Genomic DNA, 21,968 nt, shown 5'->3' on the forward strand with positions numbered 1-21,968 from the left:
ACATCAGTTTCACTGGGCTAACATCAGCTTAGTGGCAGTGCCAGCTCCTTCTGGATTCTCTCAGGAAGAATAGGTTGTCTCGCCTTTTCCTGCTTCTGGAAGCCGCCTGCCTTCCCTGGCATGTGACCCATTCTTCACGCTTCTCCAGACTCGCTTCCATGATGACATCTTTTGCTTCTTTCTTTGACTTTCTTGCCGCTTCCTTTTAAGACCCCTTGTGATCATACCTGGATAATCCGGATAATTTCCCCATCTAGAGAACCTTAACTTAATCCCCATTTTACCACATAAAGGAACATATTCCAGGTTTGGGGGGATTAGGATATGACTAGGGGCGTGTCATTTTTCAGCTTACTGCAGGCAGGGTAACCTAATGTGCATGGTTTTCACGAATCCTCGCAGGGGCCAGGCACTGGCTAGGGCTGGAGGGGGGACAGCACACAGATGCTCAAACAACTTAATGAAGAAGATGGGACCACACACACATGCTCTAGGGCCACGTTGCATGGAACGAATATCAAATGAGGCTCGAGCACAGGTTTGTGCAGAGAGACAGTGAGAAGTGAGACAGGAAAGGAAATTGGGGCCCCCAGCACAGAGGACCTTGCAGAGCAGGGAAAAAAGTTTGGATGTGATCCCCTGAAGGAAGCAGGGCCTGTGTTTTCCATGCCCACAGTTACACAGAACACCAAGCCAGGCTGGAGGCCCATCTGAGAATGTTGGTAGCCATGTGCCAACCACTGACAAATTAAGCCTTGACTGGCCTATGAGATGGAGAGAGCAGCTTTGCAGTCTGACAGGCTGCGTCCGCACCCCACTTACCAGCTTTAGGGAAGTCACTCAGCTGCCCTGACTCAGTTTTCCCACTTAGGAAATGGGTACTGTGAAGACATACCTAGCTTCTTCACAGAGCCAGATGTGCTGAGTCAGTACAGAGATGATTCTAGATGTAAACAGGCTGGACTTGATGTAAGTTTCAGTTGCAACTGAAATGAACCAGAAAATCATGGAATTTTAGATATTTTTTTTAATGTTTATTTATTTTTGAGACAGAGAGAGACAGAGTGCAAGTGGGGGAGGGGCAAAGAGAGAGGGAGACACAGAATCTGAAACAGGCTCCAGGCTCTGAGCTGTCAGCACAGAGCCCGACGCAGGGCTCGAACCCACGAACCGTGAGATCATGACCTGAGCCGAAGTCGGACGCTTAACCGACTGAGCCACCCAGGCGCTCCGGAATTTTAGATATTAACGATGAGCTAACCTGGAGAGTACCACATCACAATCAGCTGGGAGGTTGCATTGAAATGAAATTTAACAAAGGGGAGTCTACGCTCACAACCAGGGTTGGAGATACATCCCCCCCCCCCCCCCCCGTATATGAAGCTCAGAGAGGCTGTGGAACCCAGCCAAGTGGGAATCCTGGTCACCCTCACCCCCACCCAGCTGAGCATTGAGGCGGGTGGGATGGGGGTGGGAAGACTGCTGAGGCACCAGCTGCCATGCGGAAGGAGCTAGAAAAGAGGACAGAGTGCAAGGCCACTGGACTTGGGGGGTCGGCCCGGGTGGGCCCTGCCTGCTCATCTCCACGGGAGCCAAAGGCTGCCCCCATCCCCCCAAACCAAGAGCTCCCTGGCAGGAGGCACACTCAGAAAAACAAGCCAGGCCCTTGCTCGGCGGTCTCCAGGTAAAGTTCCCCATTTAGCAGGGCAGGCCGGTCCAGGCCAACTTAAGCCTGGTTCTCTGGGGTCACAGGTTAATTCATTATTATAACCCATTGTTCTTGACACAGAAACAAATAGCTGCTAACAGGTTCATTATAAATGGCTCCTTCTCTCTTCTGCCACTGGATAATATGATTTATATGAGATTTATGATTTATATAAAAATTTCAGAATGGACCTTAGAAATATCAAAATCCCTCCTTTTATAGATGGGGAGACAGAAGGCCAGACAGAGGAGAGATAGGTTCAGCATCACACAGCTGGTCCAACAACAGAAAGTGCTGTATGTTTCTAGAACCACTCCAGTCAAGAACTGTGGGAGATACACTGGACCAGATATGCCCCAAACCTGACCTCGTGGGTATAGCTGTATGTGTGCAGATGAGACTACAGGCTCTCCACCTGGCACACTGAAGCCAGGGGTGGAGGACCCCAGAGTGCTGGGGGGATGTGGACCTACCTAGGCCCACTCTGCTATTCACCATCACTAGAAAGTGGGGGTTTAGGACAGGGTGTTAGGGCTTTGCCTTCCTCTTGGCCTCCTGGTGTTGGTTGGCCCTGCGTGTAGCCAGATCGGGCGTGTCAGCCAGACCTTGGGATGTGAAAGGCAGGGCAGAGTGATGCTGTCCCTGAGCCTTCCCACAGCGCCACCCGAACTGATCAGGGGCATGTGTCTCTGTGTGCTCTCCAGGAACATCCCCGGGCTCCAAGATGGCCTTGCAGAGTTCCTTCACCTGCTGGAATGGGACAGTCCTCCAGCTCGGGCAGGCCTGCGACTTCCACCGGGACTGCACCCAGGGAGAAGACGAGGGCCAGCTGTGCAGTGAGTAGATGGGGCTGCCCCCCACCCCAGCCCAGCCCGCACCTACACCCCCCTGCCCCCATCACCTCGGGCACGAGACCTTAGACACCCTCCCTTACACCCAGTGCTACCTGTGTGCCGTCAGTGACGACTTCCAAAAGCTACACAGTCTCAAAGAGACAGAGCTAAGATCTGCATCTAGAAACAGGAGCACAGAATTTAAGAACCAAACAAGATCGTGTAGCTCATGCTGTCAGCATCCTAGTGGCACAGAGAAGGTGTGCAGGATAAAGCCTAACTCAGGAACATGAGCCCCCTGTGCCCAGACTCCCCTCCCTTTTCAGGCCTTATCTTCCACCACCCACCTAGCCCTCCAATCCTCCTGGTCTTCCGTGTGCCTCAGCGCCTGCTGGATCAGACCCCTTCCCCACTCCAGCACACCTCCCTGGCTTTGCTCGTGCGGTACCCCTGGCCAGAGTGCCCCTTCCTCCTTGGGTCACCTCCAGAGTCAGTCCTTCTGGGAAGCCTCCTCTAATGCCTCCCACAAGTACCACGCCAACAAATACATCTGGCTTTTCCTCTCGACTCCCTCCATTGGTGTATCCATCCATCCACTGCGTGTCCATTCTTTTTTATTAACAGCTTTTTAGAAATACAATTCATATACCATACAACTCACCCACTTCAATTGGACACATAAGTGTTTTTTAGTATAGTCCCAAGGCTGTGCAACCATCACCACAATCTAATTTTAGAACATTTTTATCACTTCAAAGGTAACCCCTAGCAATCTTTCCTCATTTCCCTCCAATCTCCCCTCCCCTACTCCCCCCCCCCCCCAGGGGCCGTTAGCCCTAAGCAACCCCTAATCTACTTTCTGTTTCTACAGATTTGCCTATTCTGGGCATTTCATATAAATGGAATCATACAATATGTATTCTTTGTGATAACTTCTTTCACTTGGCATAATGTTTTCAAGGCCCATTCTTGTTGTGTCGTGTAAGGATCTCATTCCTTTTTACTGCCAAGTACTATTTCATTGTATGTCTATTAGCACATTTTGTTCATCTATTCATCGGTTGATGGGTATTTTGGTTGTTTCTACTTTCTGGCTGTTGTGAATTATGCTGCTTTGAACATTCCTGTACAAATTTTTATATAGACAGATGTTTTCTTTCCTCTTGGGTACATGCCTAGGAGTAAATTGCGGGGTCAACTCTGTATTTAACATTTTTTTAAGTTTATTTATTTATTTTGAGAGAGAGAGAGAGAGTAGGGGAGGGAGAGAGAGAGAGAGAGACAATATCCCAAGCAGGCTCTGCACTGTCAGCCCAGAGCCCAGTGCAAGGCTTGAACTCAACGAATCATGAGGTCATGACCTGAGCCGAAATCAAGAGTCAGACGCTTAGCTGACTGAACCACTTGGGTACCCCTGTATTTAACATTTAAAAGAACTTCCAGGCTGTTTTCCAAGGTAGCTACACCATGTGACATTCCGCCAGTAATGTATAAAGTTTCTAATTTCTCTACATCCTCATCGACACTTATTACAATCTGTCTTTTCATTTCTGCCATGCTAGTGGGTGTGTACCTATTCCATTTCCTGGAGGTGGTTTCCACATCTCTCTCCCTCACCATGGGCAGATTGGATCTGTTTCTCTTCCCCATACCAGTATCTCCTGGCACAGCATAGGTGGTCACTATTTGTTGATTCAAATGACTAAATGAGTCAGGACACTTGGTTTCCATGGACCAAAACGAACTGCTGAGATTTCACTGATAGCTGGGGGCAGAGTTAGACTCCCAGCCCAGTGCTCTTTCCACCCGAATCCGGTGTTCTCAGCAGCTGCCTGGTTACAAGTATACACTCGAGAGGTTTTTACATTTATGCCAGGGAAAGCACAAACACTTATCAAACACATATATTGTGAGCTACAAAATGTACTAGAGCCCACAGCAGGGATGAATAACAGGCACCTGTCTTTAGATTGCTGAAAATCCAGCACAGGGGAAAGGACCGAAGCCACAGAGTTGCAGTAGGGAAAGGATGTGGCACATGCGTGCCTGGGGTACTCTGGGGCCCAGACACAGGAGCAAATGCCTCGCCCCTCAGATGCACTGGCCCTAAGACATTGTGGCCTGCAAAATAGCTTTAAAAAGTTAACAATATCCCCCATATCATCTGCAGGACAGGTTTTCCCTTGGGGGAGAAAAGGTTTTATTTATTCTCTTTTAAATGAAGCAATAAAGAAAATCCATTTTTCAATTTGAAAAACTTCCTTTTTAGATAAAACTTCCCAGTGAAGTTTTCCAATAATGATGGAATTGTGGTTGTTTAGATAAAACTCAGTAAAGACTTACAGGTAAGCCCTTTGTTTATCCCACACTGTTCCTGGCCTTTCTTCACAAAGCTCTCACTCGACATGTGGACCAAAATGAAGCCAGCCCACCCATGTTGTCCTGGGCAGGGGTCTGCGTGTGTCTCTCTAGTTACTGGTCTCTGCAGTGTTTCCAGCAGTGCATCTGAGCTGTGTGATTTTGCTTTTGCCTTTTTAAAGTTTTTTGATTCCCACTTCCCAGCTGGGACACAGGTCAGGCCAACCATGCCCTGGTTTACAATTGGGAAAATGAAAGCACAGAGAAGGTAATTGATTTGTTCAGGGTCACACAGCATGTCAGGAACAGAGCCATGATTAGAGTGATGAGTCTGTGGGATCCAGCCCATTACTGTAGGCTCAGGGCATTCTCTTACCATTCTAGGGCTGCTGTTAATGGATTTCCAAGGCCAACTCCAAGCTTGAGGACAGCCTGGCTCCAGAATGGAGGGCAGGTTCCTGAGGCCCAGAGACCTTTCCAGCCACACTTGAAAAGCTGCTCTGACCAGCTCTCAGAATGACAGTTCCACCCTGGAGAAACCCCTACTGAGTTCTTTGCTACAGAAAACAGTTGCTAGGAAGAGAAGTTCAATTCAGAAGGAGGGTTATTTCGATCTTTTTGCCACTCTGATCTTGGCAGTACTCTTAGCAAATATTCTTTCCTTTCTGGTGTGTCCCATTTTGTCTGGCGTTTTTGCAGTTTTCCCCATCACATTGACCAGTGTTGATTCTAGAAAACATCCCCATGAAGATGAAGAAGATGAAGAAGAAGGAGGAGGAGGAGGAGGAGGAGGAGGAGGAGATGAACACTTATTGAGCATTTACTGGGTGCCAGATACTTTTCATGTATGAATTTATTTCGTCCTCAGAACGATCCTATGAGATGCTACTGTACCCTTCTTAGAGATGAGGAAGCTAAAGTCCATGAAGCTGTTAGCCAGCGTGAACCACTGCAAGCCAGACTCATTTGTTATCTGAGTTTCCAGTGGTTGATTATGCAAGCCCAACACTAGCTACGTAGCTACCCAGGAAAAAAAGGAGGAAGGGAAAAAGGGAAGGTCCAGGGCTCTGCCACCACATTTCTAAGTGGGGGAGAGGGGGCCTCAGATCATTTATCTTCACCCTCTGGGCCTATTTCCTCGCTGTAATATGACTTGGAACATGACACCCACTGATGTCTTGATGTTTGTGATGCATTTAGGACCTCATCCTTACCAGGTAGTCTGGAACCTGTTAGAATGTCTTCTCTGGGAAGCTGGTGACCAAGCCTTGCTGGGAATGTCCAGTTCTAAGGAACCTGCATGAGGGTCATGAATCTCTAGCCAATGCAGTCAACTATGCCCTGCCATGGCTGGAATTTGGGGGGAGTGGGGGGAGTAGGTTGTATGCCATCAACCCCAGCCTCAACTCCCCACACTTGCTCCAGAAGGAAGTCCACACACAGCTTCATTCAGATTATTACACTCAACCTTGAGCAACATTTCAAGCCAGGATAAGTGGGAGACCTGACATGGAGGTGGCAGTGCCTTGCCCTTCTGCATCCACTCATGAATGTGTCCATTCACACCACATCCTTCAAACCACAAACACATGCCATCCTCCTTCCTGCTTTCCAGTTAAGCATTGCTGATCCAAGTGAGATATCCCGGAACACTGGAACCCATAAAAGGGTGTGTTGAGGGTTCCCTGTGTGTCAAACAACGGCTTCAGTGGTGTGGCATGCCCCAGAAAAGGGTCAGGTGTCTCCACTTTGTCCCCTGATAGGTCATTGACTCCCTTCCCCTTCACGTAACCAATAATCTCATCTGTTTGGTGGGGATTCTCTTCCTGACAGGCAAAAGCAATTTCTCAAAGTTTATTTCTTTATTGTAAAATAAAACACGTTGTTTGTAAAATATTTGGAAAAACTAGAAAAGTACACAGGAGAAAATAACTACTGCCTGCAATCCTCCCTCTCAGACATTCAGAGATAACCATAATATGATGATGTATTTCTTCTAGCACTTTTTCCCATGACTCTATATTTTCATGGAAATGTATAACACATATTTATCAAAAATGTTAACAGAGCTGTCATGCAGGAAGGAAAAGAAGTAGTGTCATTTGGCCTGGAGTTTACACTTGGCAGCTTCCTGTAACTTCTGCTGAGGCCACATCTTCGTGACCCTACCAATTTGTCTCTCTTACAATGGAATCAGGTGTCATAATTGCCAAATGTTGCGGGATTGATTGATTGACCCCCACATAGCCTGACTTGGCCATTCAGCCAGTGAAGTAAGAGGATCAGATAGGGCAGTGCTTCTCAGCCACCAAGGTGCCTAGGAACCATCTGGAAGACATTAAAAATGCAGATTTTGACTCAGTAGGTGGTGATGGGGGTGGTGGACCTGAGATTGCACACTTCTAACAGTTTCACCGGTGATGCTGGTGTGGCTGGTCCTTCAGCCACATTTTGAATAGTGAAGGGTTAGATGCCTGAATCCACTCCCCTTGTATTCAGCAAATAAGTATGTCAGTCCTACAGCATGGCAAGTGCTGAGTAGGTGCTTGGGGTGAATGAGAGGAGAAAGGCATCATCAAAGGAGTTGAAACCATTGGACTCAAATCTCTGTGCCAACATTGTGCTCAGCCACTGGCCCTGACAGCAGTGTCCCAAACCTGGCCTAATCCATCAAGGGTTCTGATGTCCCCCACCCCACCAGCTTCCTTGGGAGGGGCTTCTCCCTGAGCACACACCTGCTGTGCTGGCAAGTGGCAGTAACCCTCTCCTCCTTCACCCCATCCCACTCTGCAAGGTTTTCAGGATCACATAAATTGTCCACCGACCCAACTATTTTGTCTAATTCCTCTTTATTCAATCAGCCATAAAGAAAGCGGCTTCCAATCCCAGCTCACCCTGGATCCTGTGCAAAGCTAGGACAAGGGTGGGCTTCCAGAAGGTGGAGAGTGCCAATGGCTTTCCTCATTCCTGTTCAGGTGGAAGGCATAGGCAGAGCTACCATGGGCATTTCTAGAGAGGCAGCTGAGGGACCTGTCTCTGCCCCCAGGGCAGTGTTGGCTATGTCAGTTCATCCTCTGACAAGTTCCCCTGAGCCAGGAGTGAACAATGACTAGTAATGCCACCACCACTCTGTATTTGCTCAACTCTGTTTACAAAATTCCACACTCTGCCTTATTTTACCCTCAAAACAGCCCTGTGAAATAGACAACTACTATTACCCTATTTTACAGATGAGGGAGATAAGTGTTTGAGGAAAAGAAGTGCCTTGCCTAGAGTCACCAGCGGAAAGCAGCAGGTTAGGGCTAGAACCAGGGATCCAGATCCCAGGACCATTGAGGTATCGACATCCATAGTTGGGCTGACTTCTCTGTCTCTGCCTTCTAAAAGGGGAAGGAGGGAGTGATGAGCTGTAAAAGGCTTCAGCCCAGCTCCTCCTTCTACCAGGAGCCATTGCCTGCTAGAATCTTCCATCATGGTTCCTGGTTGAAAGCACACTTGTAAAGGACGCTTCATGGAAGGTCACTTCCAGCTACCAGTTAGTTTTTGCAAAAGAAGTGGATGTGGGGTCCCTTGAGGGGGCATAAAAAATAAAACAGAAAGATCTCCTTAGCTTTTGGATTTTTAATCAGAGGAACATGCGGGGCTTGGGGGAAAATGATTTCTTCAGGGGGGTATAAATGGGAAGAGATGCTCAAAGTCAGTGACAGCCGGTTTTAATTTATAATTCTGCCTCTGTGTGAAATGCACAGAGAATCAGGGGGAAATGAGTAATAATTCACTAAGGTGCTGTCACAGCCAGGAAGCGTTAGGGCCCTCTTTGTCAGCCTGCCATTGCCGGGAAGGCTGAGACAGAGGAAGGACACGGAGAGCAGTGGGTCCAGCTAGAGCGCCTTTCCTCCTGCTCAGAGACTTAGCCCTGCTGCTTCTCCCCAGCCTGGCCTGGGGCCGTTGGTGCTATCGGAATAGCCTGGAATGGCCCACCAGCTCCTCGGGGCTGGGTGCCTTCCCTGCAGCCATTCTCTGAGCAAGCTGCAGAATGTGAGCTCTCTCTGACCCTCTTCTCCTTTCTTCCTCTTTCTGAGGGCACCTGGGAAATATATGGTCATAAAGCTGACTGTGGCCTTTTCAATGGGACCTGAGGTCAGCTTGATATAGAGAAAAGGGTAACAGGGCCCTTTATGCTGAGCCAACAGATGATATAAAAAGGCCCCATGGCTGGCATTGCTTAGTTGGGATAAGGTAGGTTAGAGCAGTAATAAGCCATTCCTAAATTTCAGGGGCTAACATAACATTGACAGTACCTATGCACCAAAGCGGGGGGCTCCACAGGATCTCTCGGGGCCCCAGGCCCCACCGTCTGACAGCAGTGGTCTCAGGGATGGGAATGACCCTTGGCCACCTGAGCAGGGAGACAGAGACCAAAGAATTGCACAGGGGCTCTCCACAGCCTCCATCCAGAAGAGACACACATCACTTCTGCTCACATTCCATGGGCTAGAGCTATTCATGTGGCTTCCCTTAACTGGAAGGGGGATGGGGAAGAAAGGGAAAGAAATAGAAAATTTGAGCAATACGTGTCTCTGCAGATGGGGGTGACTTGAAGGACGCAACCAACTCCCACCAACTCTACCCCTGCCACCATCACATTCTTGTCATTGTGTCTGCCATCAGAAATCTATTCCAGTGCCTTCTCCTGGGGTAACATTCGTGCTCGATCAGAATAAGGAGCACAGATTCAGAAGCAGATCTTAGGGCTAGAGCCAGGGATCCTGTGTTACCTGCTGGCTGTGTGACCTTGGTCAGAATGTTTAACATTCCTGAGCTCTCCTCTCTCACATATAAAACTGGTTTATCCCCATGCTGCCACACTATTATTTTTTTTTACTGCTATTTTATTTTCTGAAGATCAGAAAAATTGTAAACCTTCACGTGTACCAGTTAAGGACTGGGGCTTCTTTTCATTGTCATCAGTATCATTAGAATCAAGGGTCCAGCTAAGGAGCTGTTGTTGATAAGGATACTTTGGTCATGCCTGACTCATCTTACTTGACATTGGCATATTTTGCTTTTAGCCTTCCTGGAAATGACCATATCCCTGTGCTCTTGTTGCAGGTAAACTCCCTGCTGGGTTTTACTGCAACTTCGAAGATGGCTTCTGTGGCTGGACCCAGGGCACGCTCGCACCCCACACCTCCCAGTGGCAGGTCAGGACCCTGAAGGATGCCCGGGTCCAGGACCACCAAGGTACTGCTGCTCTTTTCCCTTCCCCCTGGTGCCCATCTGGCCAGACAAGAGATTTAGGGCACCAACCCAGAGAAGCTGGAGCTCCCCACCCCTGCAGGGTGACCTCCCCACCCCAGCGCAGGTGACTGCCCAAAGCTTGCCTTGAGGTGTTCACACACAGTTCCCTCTTTGGACTTCCCAGGCTTCAGAGTGATTAGATCAGGACAAGGTAGTCTCCCCTTTTGTTCCCTAAGATGAGAATCTGGATGAAGGATTAGCTAAAAGATAAGAAGAATAGTGGCAACAATAGTAATAATCCATTCATTCAACAAGTGTTTGTTGAGGACCTACTATGTGTCTGGCGCATAACTCACTGAGAGGTAAGGAAAACTATAGCTGTCTATGGGGAGGCTGAGGCACAGGGAGGCTTTATGTCATTGGGCCCAGGGTTGTGCCCTGAGAATCTTGCCCCACATCTGATCTGTTCCCTGGAGCCCAGCTTCCCCAGCCATACCCACCATCCTTGCCCAGCTCAAGCTGGCAACTCTCACACTCCCAGTGCCAGAGCCTCTCCTCCCCCTGCCTCTGCTTGGCTTCCAGAAGGGCGGAGACCTCCACACATCCAAGAGATGGCCACCTACACCTAGGTGAGCTGACTCCACACCTGGAGACACAGCTGGGTCATGGAACAAGGGAAGGCCTCTGAGGCCAACACAGCTCCCAAGTTCAGGCTGCTGGAGAAGCCAGACCACCTGACCATGGGCCCAGCCTTGGGCTGTACCCAGTACTAGGCCTGAGCAGGTCCTGAGGCCCACCTCTCTACAGGATAGAGCTGGGCTTAGAGGCAGGGGCTCTCTCTCTCTCCTTCCCTCCCCTGCATTTGTCTGCTCTTTGTGGAGCTATAGTCCCTTGTACCAGATCCCTCTCTCCAAGCAAAGATCATACATCCTATGGATCCCTTTAAGAATTAATGATGATGATGATGATGATTAAGGTGTGAGAGAGAACCATGTCCTGATCAACCACTGGGGATCCCAGAGCCCGTGCAGTCCTATCCTGGCTAACTGCTCCTGAAAGAGCTGGCTTTGACCGTGAGGAAGCAGGCTGAGTTACCACAGCCCCAGGAGAGTTCTGCAGGCCCCTCAGCAGAGAGAAGGCCCCTGGAGCTCCCGTTTCTCCTCCTGATCCCACACTGTATCATCCTCAGCACCTTACTGAGGAGCAGAGAACAGACACAGAGCTCGAAGTCAGACATGATCGTCATGTTTCTGCTGTTTGGAAGCCCCCAACAGCACCCATAGCAAATATGCATCCAACCCTGGCTCAGTAGCTCTAGGGACTGGGCTTTCACTGCCTCCTAAAGCAGTCCTTCTGTCAAAGACCAGTGTTCCTTTCCTGGAGAGAAGCTCCACCACTCTGTAAATTCTACCCATAGATCATACTTTCTGTCTCCTGGAGCCCCACAGAACTCAACTACTCTCTGTCTCACCAAAGCAGCTCTTCAGATATTTGAAGGCAATAGCTGCTACCCACCCACCACAGGAGACTCTTTCCCTAGTCACAGATTCTTCCTCAAGGATGGGCCATATGCCCTCTAGGATTGCTGGCTGGTCTTGGTTACTCTGCTCTGGACCCACTTGAATTTGTTACTTGGTAGTAATCCAATATCAGACTTTGCTAAGAAAGAACAGCAGAACTGAATGAGTAAAGTCCTTTACAGGGTTCTGTGACACCTGTGAAAGGCTGGGGGGAGTGCTCTGGCTCCCATCTCCATAGCACTGACCACCTACAAAACCCTGTACAGTTCCTGGAGATTTACAGTTGGTTCTTCCCTGCCATGTGGGGTTGTTGGGGGCTTATGTTCTCCCAGATTTTCAGGCAGATACATGCTTAGAAAACATAAGAAATATGACTTCCTGTTCATGTCATAGGGCACAGGATGACCTGGTGGAAAAGAGTGAAGGTCATGGAGACCCCAGGAGGGCAGAGGGCCAACAGGACTGTAATGGGGAGAGGAGGGGCTGGGAGAGGTCAGCGTGCTTCAGGCTGCTCCTGGGCTATGTACTAAAGCTGGTGACCTTGAGAGGTCAGGGATGCAGTAGCCCAGATGTATGGTGCTGGGATATTGCAGGGCATTTGGAATGAAGACCTTTGCGTGAGCCAAGTTTTATTGATGGTGACAAGTAGGCTGTCTTATCCACTGGAGGCAGCAGAAAACTGTGTCCTCAAAGGTGTACCACGCCTAGAGAAGAATGGGCAGAGCCCCAAGGCCCTTCAGTGCATGAGGGTGGTGCATTTCTGACTCTTTTTCTCTCTGCCCCAGGCCATGCCCTGTTGCTCAGCACTACTGATGTCCCTACTTCTGAAAGTGCTACAGTGACCAGTACTACGTTTCCCGCCCCAATGAAGAACTCTCCATGTGAGGCAAGTCTCAGTGCTCCCCTACCTCCTGGACTTCTCCTCCTACCCCTCACCTTGGGCGCTTCCAGATGAACCCAAACATCAGCCAAGTAGCCTGGATGGTTGGGCTGCTTGTGCTCCTGGGGGGAGGATATGATGGCGTTCTTGTCATCTTTGCAGAGAGCATGCACCAACATGGTGGAGTCCCATCTGCAGAGAATCTTACCTCAAACACCCATGCTCAGCCACACTGAACTCTTTGCAGCAGGGCCTTGATCTAAGCAAACCCAGAAAATAATTCCAAAACGTAACAGGGGAGGGTAATAGTGATCTACAAAAGACTTTCTACAATATCAAGCTCTTGTAATACATTTCAGATTTTATAGAGCATCAAAAATTTGATCTACATAAATTTCACTAAGACATCAGTGGCATTCAGTAAGGTCCCCTCCAAAGCCACTTACCCAGATGGTTCCTATGGCAGTTACCTTTTTAGTGTGGTAGGTCATAATCTCTAGAGAACAAGAAATGCGTTTAGACCCCAAACATGATCCAGTGATTCAACTCATGGACTCTGGAATCAATTGCCTGAGTCCCAGCTAGGCTCCACCACTGACTGGCTGCACAATTTTCTTGGGCAGTTAATAATCTCTCAGGGCCTCAGTTTCCCCACTGTAAAGTGAGACAATAGGAGTGCCTACTCTAAAGAGGAGAAGATTAAATAGGTTAATACATATACAGGGCTTATCATGGCTGCTGGCACATCATAAGCACGACAGTAGTTAGCCAGCAGTGCCCGGCACCCTGAGTAAACATAGGTAAGGAGGATGGGGGAGCCAAAAACCAGATTCTAAGTTCTCAGAGAGCTCTGCATGCCTGTGCTTCTTTGCACCACCACACGGCACCACATCGACACCTTGCACTTTGTAGAAAACCAACACATAGTTGAGATTTGGCCAGCTCTCTCTTTCTGGAAACTCACAGGAGAAATCCCATCCTGGCTTTGTTTCAGGAATAGCTATGCGCCCCCTGAGCAATTTGTTTCCTTTCAAGCTATGGACATTGTGAGACTGAGCAGACTTGCTTCCCCTCCGCTGGCTGGTCAAAGCCCCAGGGAGATCCGGGAAACAGGCTTCCGCTGCTAAGGGACACAGCCACACTCAAGCCCTCTAGGCTTTTTATGAAATAAAAACTCACCAGCATAAAACATGTAAGAATGGAAAAGAAGTATCAGTGACTTTTTTTTTTTAATCAGAAGAATGGTCACGTTAAATCTGAGGCTCCCCTTTTAGTAAGTAAATAGGGGTTCATGATGTGTAGTCTGTAATCAGCCTTACTCCTGGTTCGATCTTCTAACTCAACATTTACCCAATTTCTCACCCTTTTCTAGTTAGTTTCTGTTACCTTACTAGATGTTATGTATCTCTGGGAGCCACCTTAAGTCCTTTTTGGAGGAAGTCAGGGCACAAATAAATAGATTCATTACATTAACTTGTATTTGAGAACTCACTCTATCTGATGCAGATTGTGGACTACACAGTCATCACTGATATCTCTCAGCACCCCCCACACCCCAATGCCACCCAGAGCAGACACCTAGAAAGGAAGGCTTCTTAAGAGGAAATCTAAATGAGGAGAGATGGTCACCCTTCCTGAGAGGTCAGGGGGATCCTTAAAAGAATTTGATTTTTAAATAAACTCTTCACTGTATTTAACATGAGCCTAATTTTAGAATAAGAAATGTCAAGGCTAAAAATGATATTTTTCAAATACTTCATCATTTCCCTGATAACCTTTGGTTGATTGATAGTTTAAACAGGTGTTTTGTTTTACTGGCCTGTTTTATTTTCCCTCCAGTCAAATTTGCTCTGGGCTATTTCTGCTATTTCCTGCCCTTTTCCATAACTCGACTTAGCAGGAGTAATGAAGGGAAGGCAGTGACTCCATTCTGTTCTCAGCTCATAGCTAGTTCACATTTAGATTTTCAGACCATTCATCTACTGCTGATGGGTCTTGAATCCCCAGTGTTGGGGTGAAATGTTTTCATCAGAAAAATAAATAACCAAAATAGAAATATGCATTTCCAGGTCTGTAAGCCTTGCCATTTATTTGATTCAGATCCTAAATGCAGAAGGCATGAAGCTGATTTCTTCCTCCCAGGTTGGCAAATGTCAGTGACGGGATGTTGCATCACTGTGTGAACTGTGTGCGGTTAACTCAGGGTCTTCAAACCCCACCAGCCCTCAAGGGGCCTGGCTATGGGGCCCAGGTACGGGAAGGGGACACTTCCTGTACCTAGGCCCTATAGGTACAGGGTAGAGATGGGTGAAAGTCTCTGGTGAAGGTCAAGCCCACAAGGACTAAGAGGCTGGCTAAGCTCCAGGGCTGACACCCACCACTGAGTGTCGTCTCTAAACGCAGACCAGTCCTGGGAGCCCTAGAGTCCCTCCACCTCCTGGGAGTTGAAGTAATTGCAGAATTTCTCAAAATACTCCTTCAAGATACCCTACAGTCATTGGTGAATTCCCAAAAGGGAACTGGTGTCGCCTTCTGTGCGTTTCCTTGAAAAATCTAGCTACAACCTGTCTAGTAGGTCTCTGTCTCTCCAGTTCCAGTCACTTGGAAATTGTAATCAGGACGGATTCTTAGGCCCCATCCCAGGCCACTTGGATGACACCCCAGAGTGGGGCCTGGGAATCTCCATTTTCAACCCCCGCCCTCCATGATTTGGAGGCACACTGACACTTGAAAGTAATTGACCATAAATGCACCTGCCACTTGTGACAGAAATTCATTATAAGTCCATGCAGAGAGTTTTTCCTCCACTACCCATGCTATCAAATAGTGTGATGTAACTTGCCTTTTATAAAGATGAGTCAGAAGTGGTGAGCAATGACAGGGTCAGGGACATAGGTGGTGGAGACAGAAGGGACTGGGAGAGTCCCCCTCAGAGCCCATTTGGAACCAGGTCAGATGCCCACCAGTGGTGGAGACATAGCCAGGATGTGCCAGTCAGCTTCCAGGCTTTTCCAGAAGCATGCCTGCTCCAGCCTCCTCCCTCTAGGTGCCTGCAGTCACCACTACTGGCCTGGCACCTCTCACTGGCTGGCCTCGTGGAGGCACTGTCTCCTCCGTCCCTCCGCACAGTTGCATATGGGGCATGAATATTTAAAGACCTCTGCCTAGCCCAGCCACAAACAAGAGAGAGTGTTATATATGTATATATATATATATTTTTTTTTTTTCGCCTCCCCCAAGCTATTCTCTGTGGGAAACTGGAGATCCACTTACAATATTCAGATTTTATTTTATTTTTATTTTGTGGAGCTCCAGTTCAAATAATTAAAGTTGCCACCGGGGAGGGGAGCCTTGTGGTGGCTTTCATGTGCACGCTTGCTGTCAGACCTGCTCTGTCCGCCTTGGCTGGGAAACACACTCGGATGTGTCTAGCATTGCAGCCGCTGGTAATGAAGGGGACAGAGGGTGGCAGGCGCTATCTCTGCCCCGCCTCCTGCCTTTCGCACATCCCAGAAGCTTGAATGTCTCAACAAGCCCCATGCGGTTTGAAATTCTATTTTATTTGAATAGCCTGCCTGTGACTAGAATATTTTAAACCATGTTCTCAGGACAGAACAAGGCCTGGGGGGAGGAAAAGTGGGCTTCCCTCATTCTCTTTCCCGCTTCAAAACATGGAAGCGGTTTTCCTTCTATGAGCTGCAGGAAGGAAAAGGGCCCAGGAAGTGGGATGTGACCACTTGATTGGTGGCCACACCCAAGGGCAAGTGAGTTCCTAGCTGCTGGTTTTTCTGACCTTGCGGGAGCTACAGCCACCTCTGCCCTCCCCCTACATACTGGTGCATGCACAAAGACACTGGGATCCTGGAACACACCTGGGGCCTTCCTGCCCCTGACATCAGCCCTGTAGTGATAAAGGCATTGGCTTCAATGGGCCTGGGGGCTGCTGAGATCAGGACAGAAGGCCACCACGCAGACCTCCTCAGGTCTTCATGAGCTACCTGGCCTGCAGGGAAGGAGACCTCCATTTGGTGTCATTAAAACGAGGAAATGTGGCCCAGAGGGATAGGAGAGAGCAGCCTGGCATCTGAACTTGCCCTCTTCCATCTGTTAAGCCCTTCTCAGAGCCCCACTGAGAAGGAACCCCCTACGGCAGGCAGAGCCCTGAAGGCTGGAGGCCAGAGAAGTTGTCAGCAAATTGCTCTCTGGTTGACTCCATGAGACTTTTCAGGATGGTGGTGATCATTCCTGGACACAGGGCCCATCCTTCCAGGGATTTGGCTGGCAGAGGGTTCTCTAGCATCTCACTGTAACTCAAAACCAAAATAAGGTAGCCAAGTCATGGCTGGTGTTGTTCAGGTTTATTTAGGCTGACCCCACTCCCTCCCTGGGGTGGGGGGCAGACAAATAGAACTTTCACATAAGGTGAAGACGAGATCTTTTCTGACTACCATGTTTTAAGAGTTTATGAAACTCAACAGCAGAATCCTCCGTGGAAAGGCAAAAAGCAAGGATGAGCAATAGTAATTATTACAGGATGACTTGAGGTAGAGGAGAAAACAGAACCATAAGGCTCTTCCTTTAGCAGCCCCCACTGAACCCTCGACAAGGGTATTCTCTTCAGCCTGCTTACGGAGCAGATCTGGGTGGGGGTACACAGAGGGCTGCCCAGGGGACAGGAACAGCCCACCCCAACAAGGCAGGAAAGAAATGCACCCAGAGATGCATAGCCAGTAAATAAAAAATCAAGCTCAAACCCAGACCTTGTAGCCTGAGCCTCGTGCTCTTTCTGTCACACTTCCCTGCCCCTGCCGAGGGCAGGTGGTAACTTCTCGGCATGGGGGGAGCTGCCGTGGGCCTCCACAGCATCCCTGAGGACTGGCATTGCTCCTGCCTAAGCAGAACCCCTGCCTACCCCACCACAGACTCCTCTTCTCTGGAGGCAGGAAGGAAACACCGCCCCATTTTCAAGCCCTAGTTAGTCAGTGTCTTCCCAGGCAGAGACCAGTCGATGGACCTAATTCCTGAGCAGCTAAGGGGACATTGTTACTCACCTAGGAGATTCAAATGTTATGTATGCCTTGTGTATGCCTTATTCTTAGCCCCACATGGTCTCATTTGTTTTAGCAAACGAGGAAGGAAAAACTGTCCCAAGAGGCCTCATGGTCTTGATCCTAAATAAGGTTGTCATTTTCTGGATCTGTTCCACCTTCTGTAGGACATGTGTCCATCTAGGGAGAAGGAAACCCTCTCCTCTCTCTATTCACTCATCCTATTTCACTGCTGACCAGTGAAAGCTGGTCCTTACCGGGCTCCACCTGGGACCAGCCTCTGCCCTTGTATGGCCAAGCAATGCTGCATAGACACCTTGTGGGGGCTATAGTCATCTTCTTTGTAAATAAGGACCAGAGCTGAGCTAGGGAGGCGTTCCAGGGTAACCTCATCCCTAGCTCCCCTCTTACAAGCCTGAGCTCCTTGGGTCAGGTGTTTGGGAACTGGAATCCAACCCCCATCCCACCTAAGGCTGTGACAGCACTGCAGAGACAGAATGCTCACGAGGAAGGCCAGCCCACCTTTGGACAGCTCCAGGCCTCAGCACTTGCCAAGCGGATTTGCTGGGGATTGCTTTCCGCTCTGTGTTCCCTGCGCTTGTCCTCTTCCTGCTTTGGAACTTTCAAAGAACAGAGGCAGGACTCCATGCTAGCTATGTAACCTCCAGCTGGGCTGTCCACTCTCTGCCCGCAAGGACATAGAGATGCCCCCGCAGGAAGCACAGTGCCCTCGGACTCCCTCCTGCCCCATGTCCCAACAGTCTCGACATAACCCACGTGCAAAGGAACCCAGCTGGTCACGCAGGGCCAGGACAAAGGAACACCTCCAAGGCAGTGTAGTGTGGTGGGGAGAGCAGAGCCTGGAGATCACTTAGACCTTGGCAGGGTCCTGCCACTTTGTACCAGCGGGAGCTTGTGTGAATCACCTTACCCTTCTCAGCCTCAGGATCCTCTGCAGGACTGTCAGGAGAAACTAGCAGAGGGGCATCAAAAGTGCCCTGCCTGGATCCGGACACATAGAGATGCTTAGTAAATGGCACATGTGGCCTCTGCTCCTCTGCTGCTGCTGCTGCTGCTGCTGCTGTTCCTATTATTACCTGACTTTTGTGGTGATTCCAATATCAAAGGCTGGAGTCTGCCTATCTGAGGGTCCTGAGTCTGGAGAAATTGGCCTCTGTTCCACCCTGGGTGACCTGGCAATAGAGGGGAAGGGGGATGTTGCCCAGCTTAGTGACTAGGGTCCAGGGAAGCTAATTCTCTCCCAGCAGCAGATGGACCCCTCACTGCCTCCTCCATCCCCACCAGCTCCTCTCCCCACCAGGAAGGGCATGGCGAGCACCCTCTTCCAGTCTAGCGAAAGTCCCTTTTCTCCACAGCCCATCCCCACCCCACTCCCACCCTGGCAGCAGACACCCAAAGAGATGATATTGTCACATTTTCACAAATGAGGAGGGAGACTACAATCATGCACGGCTGGCTGGCAGTGTGGCCACATGTCCTTAAGACACAAAGGCATCTGCACTTTCCCCTGGGGGGTTGGGGGGTGGGGTGGGCTCCTATGAAAGGGACAGCTGCAGTATATAGGGCATGACCTGAGAAAAGAGAGGAAGTCACAAAGGCTGGAAGGGAGTCTGGCCAAATGACCCAGAGCAGAACATCACACGCCTGCCTTTTCTTTTAACATCTCTTTTTATCACCTGAAAATGCATGCCGGTTCTGCATCTGATCCTCGAACGTGCCTGTTTCTTTGCATTCAAAAACAGGACTCACTACTTACTATTGAATGGCCAAGACTTCAGAAAGATACCCCTGTTTACCCTGTTGCTTTGGGTCCCCCTAGAAAGACCTAGAAGTCATATGTCCCCCAGTTTAAGAAGCCCAGAGGAAGAGCTCCAACCCCCTTTCCAGGGGGGGCTCCAGCCTGCCTTTCTTTGAAGCTCAAAGGCTTCCTCACCCTGTGTGATCTCACTTCATCCCTCGTGGTCACCATTAGGCCCACAAATGGTGCGTTTTGAAGAGTATCTGCCCTGCCTTGGTCACCTCTAAAGTCCATCTCAACTGTGCGTGTCCCCCACCCCCACCCCACAAGTCACCCTAACTCTGACCTGTGTCTGAAACTCCAGGAGGACCGTAGATCTGGTAGCTCCTCACACCCCCTGTGATGGAGACAGTGCTCTTAAAGCCTTAACCTGGGGCCTAAGCACGTGCCACTTTGTATCAGAGGGGAAGGAGGTGGAGGTTAGAAGTGGTTCCGGAAGAATTTTCCAAATGGCTTTTCCACAGACCCACTGGATGACTAAGAGATTTGGACCCACGGTCAGTCTCAAGTGATGAGCCCAGACACATGTAATAACATTATACCCATACCCTGTATTAAGAATCCTCTATAATGTCAAAGACCACAGAGCCTGCCCACCTCCCCAGCCACCCTGTGAAATGAATGAGATCTTCCCCATTCTACAGAGGAAGAGCCTCAGAGGGCTTGGAGACACCCCCACAGTCACAGGCTAATCTACACAGAAACCAGGACTCAAACTGTAGTCTCCTAACTTCAAAGGTATTTGCTCAGCCACTCCCCTGAAGTAGTCAGGGGGTGGCCCCCTCAGGATGCGAAGGGTGGGCAGCTGCAGGGATGGGATCAGAGAGGTAGCTTGGAACTTGGCTGGGCTGGATGGGCACACAGATACATGGCAGGAGGAGTGAAGGAGGGAAGGTCACAGAGGGCTCACGGTCGGGCAGTGAAGCAGCCAGTACTCATTTCAAACCCACCATGTGGCCAGTCATGCTGGAGATAGACCACAGGAATCTGGGATCTCTTTGAGGTGTTTTCAGCAGAAAAGTTAACAATACTTGCTTTCAGTATAACAGGTCCTGGTCTCCAGGTTACTCATGGATCACTTGGCTGAATTACATTAGAAAGCAAGCCAAAGTTCTTAACTCTAGCCCTCAAACACCCTAACCATTTGCACTCTTGGGAAAAAGAAACCTTCCTTAATCTGGGTCTGAGGAAGGGACGCTTCATAGTTGATAAGCCAACTGAGGGAACATTTTTTAAATATCAATCCCTTATTATGTGGCTAAGACTGTGCTAAGAATGTCACTTGTTTTATCTCATTACCAAAACAGACTTGTGAGGAATCGTGACCCCCATTCACTGACAGAGAGAGACCCTAAAGCCTTGACAACTTAAGTGACATGCCCAAGGTCACCCTGCTACTAAGAGGAGGACCCAGGATTTAAACCAACCTCTGTCCACCTCCAAAGCCAAATCTTTGAACACTAGTTAAGTCACTAACTTAACTCAGGTCACCTGAGTTTGAATCCCAGATCTGCCCCTTACAAGTCATGTGACCTCACTCGAGTCACCCCCCCAACTGGGGTAAAACTGGGTATAAACCTGTTGTACTTGCTGCCTGAGGTTGTTGCAAAGACCAAATGAAAATGTAAAAACTCTTTGTAATGGGAGCAATTCTTCTTCTTCTTTCTTCTTACTTTGCACGGGCGGGAAGAAGTCACTCCAACATGAATTCAGACATTGTGTGTGTTCTTGTTTCTCCTTTCAGTCAATAGTAACATGCGGGCAGGTTGGAGGCATTATTTTGCATAGTGCCTAGGATTAGTATCAGGAGGACATGCCCAATGAATTTGCTTAATCAATCATTAATTAATTAACTAATTACACAGCCCCTCAATTATGAACATGACCCTGTCCCAGGATAGGAGCCAACAAGGACACTCCCCTTGGATTCTCAAGATACCAACAAATGTAGCCCCACTGAGATTTCTGAGCCAAAATAATTCTCCCCTCCATACCTAGAGCTGAGAAGCCACTGGAACCTAGCATTCTGTCCCCACTCATCATGATGTGGTTGACACTCCCAGGCCACATGCTAATGGGCCAAAGTAATCAACAGCAATTGTAATTGCAGTCAGACATAATTAATTGAATACCTACGAGCCATTCAAAATGAATCCCTCTGCTATTACATGATGAAACTGAGGCATAGGAAGAATTGCTGTCAAGACTCATGGGTGTGAATAAAATCCTCCTGGGCACTTGGCAGAGATTTGGATCCCATTCAGAATCCACCTGCTAATCATGGACCCTTGTGGCCCCTACTGGAGATCCTTATACCACATTCCAAAGTCCCATGCCCAAGGGGGACACCCTGTTGCAAGCACAGACTCTCCCCACCTGTCAGAATAAATACTCCCCAAGTGGCTCCAGGCCCCCACAAACACTCGCATGCCTGGGGTCCATTCTCCTTCCACTGGTTGTCTGTAAAGGTTCTAGGACTTCCACTGCACAGTTGATCCTGTTCCCCAGCCAGAGGATTACAGAGCTATTTCGCAGCAGCACCCCATCACACACAGAGAGAC

General features: G+C 49.1%; 1 protein-coding gene across 1 annotated transcript in view; it reads left to right on the forward strand.

Moving 5' to 3' along the window:
- ALK (ALK receptor tyrosine kinase) overlaps positions 1 to 21,968 on the forward strand; it is a 666,217-nt gene that overhangs the window by 541,227 nt on the left and 103,022 nt on the right. The window contains exons 6-8 of the mRNA XM_053891034.1: positions 2,413 to 2,544; positions 10,012 to 10,143; positions 12,446 to 12,546. Of these exons, the coding sequence (XP_053747009.1) occupies positions 2,413 to 2,544; positions 10,012 to 10,143; positions 12,446 to 12,546 (365 nt within the window). The remainder of the gene's footprint in view (positions 1 to 2,412; positions 2,545 to 10,011; positions 10,144 to 12,445; positions 12,547 to 21,968) is intronic.

This window comes from Panthera pardus, unplaced genomic scaffold, assembly GCF_024362965.1.
Source record: "Panthera pardus isolate Hobbes unplaced genomic scaffold, ASM2436296v1 HiC_scaffold_26, whole genome shotgun sequence".
NCBI lineage: Eukaryota > Metazoa > Chordata > Mammalia > Carnivora > Felidae > Panthera > Panthera pardus.